The sequence below is a fragment of the Alligator sinensis genome, unplaced genomic scaffold, assembly GCF_000455745.1.
Source record: "Alligator sinensis unplaced genomic scaffold, ASM45574v1 scaffold1369_1, whole genome shotgun sequence".
NCBI classification, from domain to species: Eukaryota; Metazoa; Chordata; order Crocodylia; family Alligatoridae; genus Alligator; species Alligator sinensis.
This window is the reverse complement of record NW_005842875.1, coordinates 474,785-484,664: the sequence shown is the minus strand read 5'-3', so window position 1 is coordinate 484,664 and position 9,880 is coordinate 474,785. Positions and strand designations below refer to the sequence as shown.

Here is a 9,880-nt window from a genome sequence, read left to right as displayed (position 1 = left end):
CTCCACACTCAGAATGATTGTGGATATCTGGACTAAGTCCTCCGAGCCAGAGGAGGAAGATGAGAAACCCTTTACCTGCAGAAATGTGGGGGACCTGCCTTTCCTCTGGGTGAAGCAGGAGGAGATGGAAGTGGAGCCGGCAGCAGCAGCTTCTGGAGAGTCACCGACAGACACCAAAAAGTTGCTAATGTGAAGGGCGAAGCCTGCTGGGTTCAGACATGAAGGATGAACTGAGCTGTTCCTGGAGAGTTAATGGGTCGACCCTACCCCAGCCTCTTCCCCTCCCCGCTCTGTCCCAAGGAGATTCAGGGTTACGGTGAACTTGTAGGACTGTTAAAGATCCAGCTACGGAACATGAGACTTTCCCCGGTGCCCGACCGTCGACTCCACCTCCCGGCTCTGGCACCTATAATAGGGTAGTTCCCAGCTGGCCACCGTCTGTCCAGCCAGCAGTTGCCTGGTGCTAGGGCTGCGGAAGCCAGGCTAGCAATATCCCCTTTTTGGAGGGCTCTTCACCTGCTGTTCTTCCACCAAAGCCTAGGAAGGCCGGCCCAGCAGCGGGGCCCAGGCTCAAGGCGGTTAGTTTCCCTCCTTTGTTCGTTTGATAGTTCTTGGTTTTTAAATCTGGAGTGAACTGGCTCTCGCTGCTCAGGCAACAGGAGAGTTGTTGGGGGCGCTGGGCAGAGCTGTGCAGCCTGGCGGCGGGGCTGCGGAGAGCTCGCTCCCCAGGGAAGTGCAATGCTGCGGTGGCTCCCGCTCTGCCGCCAGCAGCGCCCCTTTGCTGCTGTGTTCAGACCAAATGAATTGCGAATTATTAAAACATGGTTTCGGCTCCATGGTCATCCAGCCGTATTTCTCCCGGGCGCGGCGCGGCGCGGCGCTGGGCCTTTCCCGGGGGGCAGGGGACGCCCGGGGCGCTGCCCGGAGCCGCGCGGCTGCCACGTGCGGAAGTTGGCGGGGATTGCGAGTCACGTGACTCGAACTGCGTGAGTCGCATGACCTCCCCGGCGCTGATTGGGCGCCTCGCTCTGAGGTCACGGGCTGGTTGCTAGGAGGGTCTATAGCTATTGGAGGATGCGTCGCCACGGCAGCAGAAGCCCGCCCCACCGAGCCGTGGGCGGGTCCATGGCCACTGATTGGTGGATTCGCTGACAGGGAGCCACACTAGTATTCTGATTGGCTGTGGCTTTTTGAAAGGGCCGCCCGAGGATTGGTAAGTTGCTTTGTCCGTCACAGCGGTGGCGGGGCAGAGCAGGAAATGGCGGCTTGGGGAAGCCGGCCAGCCTGGAGCAGGTGAGGCGGTGGAGGGGCGCCGGGGCACGCCGGGAACTAGCATTGCCCCCCACCACCAGGGGTAGGGAGGAGCGGTGCATGCTGGGATGCAGCATTGCCCCCCCCCAGGGGCTGGGCTGGAGCAGTGCATGCTGGGATGCAGTATTGGCCCCCCCCCCAGCAGGGCTGGGCTGGAGCGGAGCATGCTGGGATCTCTCCCAGCCCCAGGTGCGAGAGGTGCTGCAGCGGGGGCGGCCCAGCCTGCTGGGGGCAGGGGCAGGGGCAGGGGCGGGAGGTGGCTTCGCCAGCCCGTCGCCTGCCGTCTGAGCAGCAGGGAAAGGCGGGCGGCAGAATCGGTCCTGACCACTTGCCCTCCTGTTTCTCCCCCTTCCCCCCAGGCCTCTCGGACCTCGGTCCCGCTAGAAGCCGGCGGAGGTAGCGTGAGGGGCTGCCCCGCCGTGGACGGGCCTCTCGGCCGCGGAGGGAACTCCACCAGCACGCAGACACCGACTGCTAGCAATGGCCCTGGAAACGGTGAGGGAGCTCCTGAGCTTCGACTGCGGCTCCCTGGTGGCTTATCAGTTGGATAAAAGCTCCCAGCTGGACGCCATCAGCTTCCAGACCGTCCTGATGCGAGACGTGTTTGTGCGTTTCCCCGAGGTCGTGCTTATCCACAGGACGCACAGCGGCAAGGGCAAAGCTCTGTACATGTTCATGGTCGACAAGCCTTTCCTGAAGCTGGAGGGCGAGATGATGAAGGTCATTCACTTCGCAGTCCCCGCAAAGGAGTCTGCAGAGAGCTTGTCGCGCCTCTACAAGACGTTCAAGGCCTTTAACCCCGAATGGAAGAAGATCCAGACCTTCCTAGTGGACCCACACTTCCCGTTGTTGCCGATCCTCTCCCAAGCGTTCCCGTCGGCGGAAGTGCAGCTATCCGTCTTCCACGTGTGCAAATACTTGCAGCACAAGATTCACCAGCTGTCTTTGGAGTGCTACACGGAAAGGCTCATTCTGAATACCTTGAGGAACACGATGTGTGCAGCCACAGAGAGCAACCTGCGGAAGATGCATACCGTTCTGAGCGATTTTGTGAAGCCCGACTTGCTGCCCCAGCTCCACATCCACTGGCTCCTCAACAGCAAGATCTGGGTCATGCACAGCTGGAGGAACTGGGCTGAGAGCAGTGAGTATTTTAAAGACCTGGAGATCACCACTCGAGGCTTAAGTCAAGTCTTCTGCACTGGGCGCTCTCTGGAGACCTGCGCCACTTCTCTAGCAAAACACTACCAGAAGTGTGTGTCGGAGCGGCCTCCTGACGCCGTGCTGGTCTCCACTACCCCTTCGAGCAACCATATGTCTGCTGAGGCAGCTCCCCAGAGCGTGCCGGCTCAGACCTTGCGCCCAGCTTCTACTCATCCCTCCACATCTCTGTGTAACCAACCAGCCCAGAAGACAGCACTGGTCTCTCTCAATCATGGCTCTCTTGCAACTCTTCAGAATCCCCTGATCTTTCTTCAGAACCCCCTGGCAGCCCCTCAGATTTCCCAGCTTCTGCAGAACCATTCAACAAATGCTTGGAGCCCCTTGAAGCTTCCTCTCCATGGAACTGCAAGAGAGACCATCGCTGAGGACACAGACGGGGACCACGACACGGAGAGGAGCAGAGAGGCTGATGATCGCATCAGTCAGTCCCTGCAGGACATCTGCACAGCTCCTGCCACTAAACTCTGCCTGACCGAGTTTGCAGTGGTGCAGAAGTCTGTGCAGCTAATTGGCACCAATGAGGATGCCATCAATGTGCAGATCCTCGAAGATGCCCACAAGGTGGACCCAAAGGGCTTGAAAAGCTGTACTTGCCCCTTGAACCAAACCTTCCGGCTGCCCTGCAGGCACGTCCTGGCTGTGCTGAACTCGGACAGGAGGGTCTCGCAGCCAGAAATGCTGAGCAAACAGTGGCAGAAGGGACCTGGTGGCTGTCAGGCAGGGCCAGAAAGCACCAATGGCTTCTCAGAGGTTCTAAACAGCTCCTGGGAGAAGTCGCTGGATAAATCCCTGGTTGTGTCCTTTCTTACCAAAGAGATCAGCCGCCTTCTGACCCAGTGCAGTAGTGAGGAGTTTGATCGCAGGTACAACACCCTGAGGGAACTGGCTGACAGTTGGATCGGACCTTACGTGGAAGTGAAGCTGTAGCTCTGACGCTGCTGCTTCCCAGCCCCTTCTGCTTGTGCCTTGCAGCTGTTGGGCACGTGGGCGGAAGCGAGATGTGAAATGCTGGAGCAGCATCAGTTCAAAGCCACACGTCCTCCTTTTCGTCCTCTCAGAAACCCGGTGGTGGGAGATGGGCAACGCAGTGGGGTCTCCCTGGCTTTGGAGTGCCCCTAGCACCTGTTGATTGAACATTGCCCTTGCTGGGGAGATGGAGGGACCTGGATGTGGGACTCCTGCCCAGGTGGCAATGGACCAACCACACTGGCCCAGCTGATAGTGGAACTGGGGCAGCCTGGGCCCCCATTGTCTGACCCAGGGCTTGTGCATTCAGGCCCTTTCCAGGTGCGCAGTCACTGCACTGGGCATGGGCAGCTTAGCTGTGACATGTATAACACTTGCAGGTAGGTAGGGAGCTGAGTACCTCGTTGCCAGCCCTTCCCCTCCCTGCCTTGTTGGCACCTGGGGCTCCTTACCTAGCTTGGTAGGCAGGCTGTGCTCAGGTGAGGCCAGGCTCTGTTTTTAAACCACATTGTTAGTTCCCCGTCTTCTCATTTCCCTATGCTGTAGTCGGCCGAGTGAACCTGCCCGCCCACAGCTCCCGCAGCAGGCACTAGAGTTACATGGGCCAGAGGTGGCAGCTGCCCTTACACTTGCTGGGAAACTAGTGCACTCTTGCCCTGACAGCCTTGGACTGGGAGAAGGGGATGAATGGGTGTACCTGTGGCTGTCGCCTGCGGCTTGCAGCCAGGCAGTAAGTGCAGACTGAAGGCTCGCAGTGTGCTGCAGGGAGGAAAAGGGGGTGCTGACAGCAGCAAGACCTGCTGCATGCTTGGGGATAAGGGGTTTGGCTGCTCTGAAAGAAGCAGCTTCAGGAAAGGAGATCCCATGGGCGGGAGATAGAGATGCTTTGTTGCAGCCGGCAGGGGGCAGCCAGGGGTGCAGGACCGCATGGGGAGGTCGGCTTCCCCCCCCCCCAGTCTGACATGCTTGTCATCCAAAGTGCGTGTGTTCCCTTGACCCAGGTTTTGGTAGCGGCTTTGTTTATAGCAGTCAGCACACCATGGGAGCAGAGCAGAGCGGCGTGACTGGGGACTTCCTCTTGATCTGGGGTTTTGTAACACATGATCTGGTAATATAAACCTTCTCTGGGAACACTGCCTCCCATGTTTCCTTCCCCTTGAAGTTCTGCTTGGCTTCACTTCCCAGGCTGTGCGGCAAGAGCTGGAGGTGGGCTCCGCAAGCCGCTGTCGACTGGCCTCTTTCTCAGTCGGTCTCTCTTGCGGAGCTGCAGGTCCCCTCTCCTCTTCAGAGCAACCTCTCCTGCTGCCCCCTGCTCCGGATTCTCTGCCATGAAGCTCTCTGCAGCTTGGATCATGTCATCCTCTCTGACCCCTGGCACGGGCACTGTGGGGATGCCTGCGATCATCATGGCAAGAGTGAGGATGCAGATGTCAGGGGGCAAGGTCGGTGCTGGCTCTCCTGCTCTGTTACTGGCCTTCATGGGCAGCAGGAAAGCACCTCCAGGAGGAGGAAGCCCAGCCAGTGGGAAGCCCTGTGCAGGGCTGCCCTGCTCAGCAGCACACCACCTGTTCCTCTGCTGGGCAGGTGGATACCTCTGTGGAGGGGCAGTCTGAAATGTGCCTGCAGGGTTGCAGGGCTGCTTGTCTCTGACCAGTTCAAAGGGGTAATCCCACACAGGGATCTCATGCTGGGCAAGCCTCCCAAAGTACTGCCCCCTGTATGGCTCCCACCCATAGCCTACCCTGCTGTGGATAAGGAGGCATGGAGTTGTGTGGGCCCCCCTGAGAGGCTGTGTGGGTGTCTTCTGGTACAGCAGGGCAGCTTCTTGCTGTGGAGGGCCTGCATTTGTCTCTGTGTTGCTCCTGAACAGGCCTGGAACCAAAACCCCGGCAGCTGGGGGCGCCTCCCTTGCCTGGTAGACACTGAGGTTGCCCTGCACCACGGGGAGCTGTCTGCTGGCGTCTCCTGTAGGGAGAGAAGCGTGGGCTGAGCCCCTCCCAGGACGCCCCAGCCCGAGGCAGGCCTCGCTTAGACGCCCATTCTGTTGCGTGTGGCCCAGCACTGGCGCACCCACGATGCCCGATCCTGGAGTTCTGGGAGGGGTCGAGTCAGACTCAGCCCATGCCCCCTGTGCAGCATACATGGATACGTTCTCCCCACGGCCTTCGCTGTGCTGTTGGGTATCTGCTGCATGCGTCTCCCGTGGGGGTGCAGGACGTGAGTCAGGCCCAGCCTGCAAGTAAACATCTTCTCCAGGAAAGAAAACATGCAGCTGGAACAAGAGCCACGCTGCAATTTTCATTCCATTGGGAGGGCGTGGGAGACACTGGTCTCCCACGCCTGGCCCCTCCCTGAGAGCAGCCAGAAATGTGCTGGGATCCCGGCTCAGCCTGGTTTTCCCTGGTGACTTGGGTGTTGTTTCAAGTGACAGCTCACTCTTGGTGAACACCTGCCCTGGCAATTCAGGAGGGCTGATTCCAGCCATTTCCAAACTGCCAGCTGCTGGGAATTGGCCTTTTGTATCCCGCCCGCTCTACTTCCAACTAAGGAGGAGTTTGAGCTGAGGCCTCTCTGCCTCAGCACCCTCTCACGGCCTGGTGGGTGGTAATTGGGTAACGTCTGGCTGGTGCCACGTGACCAGCATGTTATGCTCAGGCCACCCTGCATCCAAATGGTGACAGATGCCTCGAGCCTTTGGTCTCCTGTGCGATGCCCAAACTTGCCCTGTGGCAGAGCGCCCCTGAGTTTCCTTCCCAGCACTTCCCTGTTGGCACAAAATGCTGCTGCAGTAGCAAGAAAAGCGGTTACCTTGACTGGGATTTAAAAAACCCAGCGCCACTATTTCCTTCACCGGATAAGACATGGCCAGTGTTGGAATGGGGCGTGGGCTGCAGCTCCCGTCGCGCAGACTTGCCCCATTCTAGAACCAGCATCACAGGCTCCAGCCTTACCTCACACTGGAGCCAGCGCCCAGCACTGGCTCCCCGCCTGTGTGTGACTCGGCTCCTGCTGTGTCTGGAGCAGGGTGGCTTTCTGCAGGGAATGATGCTGGTGGGATTAGGGTGGCTTGCTCACCCGCTGGGTCATCTTTTCCTGCTCTGACACCCTTGAGCCTCTGCCCGTCACAAGCAGGCTGGGTTTCAAGCACTTCTGGTTTGTCCCTGGCCCCTGCTCCACACAACACGTGGACTGTGCATGCCTGCGGCCACCCTCCCACACCTCTCAGGAGGGCAAGAGCACCCTCGCTGAGGTCTGTGACTCGGACAGGTGGCAGCGGGGACTGGCCCATGCTACTCCCTGTCACCAGGACTGTGGAGGAGGCGGAAGCTGCGTGCAGCACTGATCCTACAAGCAGCGTTTGTTCAGCGCAGTTTGGAAGTACTTTATTGCCCTTGTGCTGCTGTAAGTGGAGCAGCCCCAGCCTGCCCTTCACATGCAAGGAGCCCCCTGCTAGTGCTGCTCCGGCCCAGACTGGCTGTGCAGCCCTTGTACTGTCTCTTGCTGCTGCAGACAGCACTTTGCGTGTCAGGAAGCAGGGCCTGCTGAGGCTCCAGCCAGAGGCAGAGCAGTGGGGAACCGGCTCTGGTCCTGGGGCCCTCTGCTTGCGGGGGGTGGAAGAGCTGTCCTGGAAGACCCTTCTTGATCGCTTGCAGCGGCTGGGCACACGGCAGCTGCCTGCTGAGGGTGCTCCCGCTGCCCCGTCACTCGTATTTGCAGAAGTTCTTCAGTACGAGGGGCAGGTCCAAGCCGTCGATGGCCAGTCGGTGGATGACATGCTTCTGGATGACCTGTCGGCAAAGGGTCTGCAAGGAGGGGACTGAAAGAGGAAGAAGAAGAGGGAGCTGAGTTGGCTGCTCTGAGTGCACCTGTGTCACCCTGGCACTGCAGGGTCACTGGGTAGGTAAGTGGCTCATGATGGGCATGGGGAGCATGGCTGGCGCTGTGGCTTCTGGAGGGTGGCTGGTCCTGGGGCCTGTTATCTTGGCCTCCCAGGCTCTGCGCACTGGTTGTCCTGGGGCAGGCCCTCATGGGGGGGAATGCTGCCCTGTGAAGAGCTGCCAGTCAGCAGTGAGGCGCAAGGTGCGCGCTCGCATCCTGGCTGCCTGCTGGAGGTCACAGGCTCGGGGGGGGCAGCTCATGTCCCTGGGCTCTGATGCCTCCGCCGTTCCCCCAACAGCTGTGCAGTTGGAGCAGGATGGGCTGGGGGCAGGGACTTCCCAGGGAGACGGCTGATGTGGCAGTTTTAGGATGATCACCTTTGTGCCCATCTGGCCACGGACTACCTGCTCCCCCCATGCTGCCCTTGAAACCCCCTCTCACCCGTGACCTGGGTCGCTGCACCCAGCGGGCACACGCATCCCACGGCCTGTTCCTGGACACTTTCTCTCTTATCTAAGAGTTGTTGGGTGCTGGGGCAGGAATCCAGGTGGCAGCAAGCCAACTGGGCCCCAGCTAGTGTGTGAAAGGCCTTACCACAGCAGGGCTATCGGGGTGCGGGGGCGGTCAGAGGCGTGAATAATCTGGTCTGTCGCAACGTGTGTAAGGCTGAGCTGCAGGTAATGCGAAATCTTGCTCAACACCTCGTATCTCTGCTGGGTGCCCGGGTGCTGCCGGTTTTGGGAAGGAGGGGCAGAGAGAAGCAGAAATTCTGGCCAAACCACTAGCACGGTTCAGAGCCGGGCTCTGACCTTGGGACCGCGCTCAAAGCGCTCGCCTGTTTACCTTCCCTCGGCTCCGGGCCACGGGTTGTTGTGACCGGGGCGCTTCGTGAGAAGAGACTTTGCTCTCTGCAGCAATAGGTTGTTCCCTGCTGCTGCCAGGCCTGAATCTCCCTCGTGACCCAGAACCTGTCACCGGCAACATCCGCTGCTTCTTTCTCGCTTTTGCTTTGGGCCAATATGCAGCTAAAGTGAAACTTCCCTTAAACGCTTTGTTTGCAGAAAGAGGAACCCCTGAAACCTTTCGTCTGAGAAGGGAAGAACTGCGTTCAGCCTCCCGCACTGCTCCCAGCCATCTTGAGAAACCCAGTCGGGCATCTCCAGGGGAGCCCCTGCCGGTCCGGAGAGCGAAGGGCAGCAGGAGGTGAGAGGGGCTTTGCCCGCGCGCTGACCTGGACCTAGATCCTCCACGCAAGGTACTTCCAGCCTGGGGAGGCTGCTTGCTGCAAAGTTGCTCAGGCAAGGGTACGGGGGTTGAGTAGGAGCTGGCTGGGCGTACTCTGAAGACAGACTTGTTCGTGTCCTGACAGCCGAGCACATCTCACGTCCCTGCGCCTGGGTTTTCGTAGTGCCCTAGCGCCAAAGCGCCAAGCCATAGGCTAGCCCCAGTGCAGGAGCGACCGGTGCTGTCAGGGAGAGTCCTGCCTGCTCCGCTTTCTCGTGAGAGCTTGTTGAGAGTGTGGCCCTTCACCTGGAATCTGGACACCGGGTACCGAGCGCTGGGCCGTGTGGACAGCGCCAGGCAGCGTGGCGGTTATCATGGCCCCATCTCTGCTCTTGCTTTTGGCTCGCTTGGTGTTTGGCTCCTGCTGAGCAGGGTGAATTGGCGTCAGTGGTCGCTGTGGCTCAGGTGCCTGTCCTCTGAGGAGTTGGACTACAGCACCCTGCTCAGCTGGCCAAGACTGAACCACCCCGCTCTGGGCTGGGGAGTCCCGTTCCCACCGCCTCCAGCTGTGAACAGCTCCCCCGGGGCTGTTGCACAAGTGTCTTCCTCACGTCTGCTCCACGCGCCCAATCTCAGCCCCAGACCCGAGGGGCGAGGAAAGGCTGTGGGCACCGGGGCTGGGGCAGGGGGAAGATAAGCGCCACGGAGGGCAGGGGCAGTGAGGTACTGGGCAGGGGGTAGCAGCTCGTGGGGCCTGGCGTTCAAGGGCCCCCGCGGGGCTGGCGCTGGCTTACAGGGCTGCGGCCGTGTCTAGCAGGAGACCAGCACGGTCTCGCCTCCCTGCCCTGTGCCCCGTACCCTGCACCGTGGTGCCCGGGGCTCTGCCCTGGCAGATGGTGAAGCTGAATCTCACCGCTGTGAGCCCCCGACCCGCGCCCCTCCCCAGAGCCCGGGGCGGGGAGGCTCCTCGGATACCTACAGCCGTAATCCACCTGGATCACACGGACGCTTTTGGTCGAAGCAAAAACGTCCACCACGGCGTAGAGCGGGCGGGCGGCGGGGAGGCCCCTGGCGCTGGCCCCCATGTCCTCGCCGTTGATCACGATATGCATGTCGGCCGTGCCGTCGGGCCGGGGCACGTGGAGCACGCCGATGCGGCTGCGCCGCGCGGTGGGGGGCAGCACGTTGGTCCGGTACAGCTCGTCCAGGAGGTGGCTGTAGCGCCCGGGCCTGCTCCGGCCCACCAGCTTGTCGCGGGGGATGCGGACGTGCTCGA

At 60.5% G+C, this 9,880-nt stretch overlaps 4 protein-coding genes across 7 annotated transcripts in view; 2 read left to right on the top strand and 2 right to left on the bottom strand.

Moving 5' to 3' along the window:
* ZSWIM3 (zinc finger SWIM-type containing 3) overlaps nt 1-230 on the top strand; it is a 4,092-nt gene extending 3,862 nt beyond the window's left edge. Inside the window, exon 2 of the mRNA XM_006035798.3 lies at nt 1-230. This exon is cut by the window's left edge and continues 1,761 nt beyond it. Coding sequence (XP_006035860.2) covers nt 1-193 — 193 coding nt within the window. The 3' untranslated portion in view covers nt 194-230.
* Nucleotides 231-440: 210 nt separating this feature from the next.
* ZSWIM1 (zinc finger SWIM-type containing 1) lies at nt 441-4,632 on the top strand. Of its 4 annotated transcripts, none has more exons than XM_025191991.1 (2): nt 441-578; nt 1,671-4,632. In XM_025191991.1, the coding sequence occupies exon 2, from the start codon at nt 1,792-1,794 to the stop codon at nt 3,460-3,462; it is 1,671 nt and encodes a 556-aa protein (XP_025047776.1). In that variant the 5' UTR covers nt 441-578; nt 1,671-1,791; the 3' UTR covers nt 3,463-4,632. The 4 variants fall into 4 exon arrangements, with proteins under 4 accessions (XP_025047776.1, XP_025047777.1, XP_025047775.1 ...); XM_025191992.1 differs by lacking the exon at nt 441-578 and adding an exon at nt 1,031-1,213; XM_025191990.1 differs by lacking the exon at nt 441-578 and adding an exon at nt 1,234-1,293.
* Nucleotides 4,633-4,641: 9 nt separating this feature from the next.
* SPATA25 (spermatogenesis associated 25) lies at nt 4,642-6,718 on the bottom strand. Its single transcript, XM_006035797.3, has one exon. It carries the CDS (start codon nt 5,984-5,986, stop codon nt 4,676-4,678), a length of 1,311 nt encoding a protein of 436 aa, XP_006035859.1. The 5' UTR covers nt 5,987-6,718; the 3' UTR covers nt 4,642-4,675.
* Nucleotides 6,719-6,858: 140 nt separating this feature from the next.
* Nucleotides 6,859-9,880, bottom strand: part of NEURL2 (neuralized E3 ubiquitin protein ligase 2) — a 4,519-nt gene continuing 1,497 nt past the window's right edge. The window contains exons 2-3 of the mRNA XM_006035796.3: nt 9,584-9,875; nt 6,859-7,318 (exon numbers count right to left, since the gene is read on the bottom strand). Of these exons, the coding sequence (XP_006035858.2) occupies nt 7,203-7,318; nt 9,584-9,875 (408 nt within the window). The 3' untranslated portion in view covers nt 6,859-7,202. The remainder of the gene's footprint in view (nt 7,319-9,583; nt 9,876-9,880) is intronic.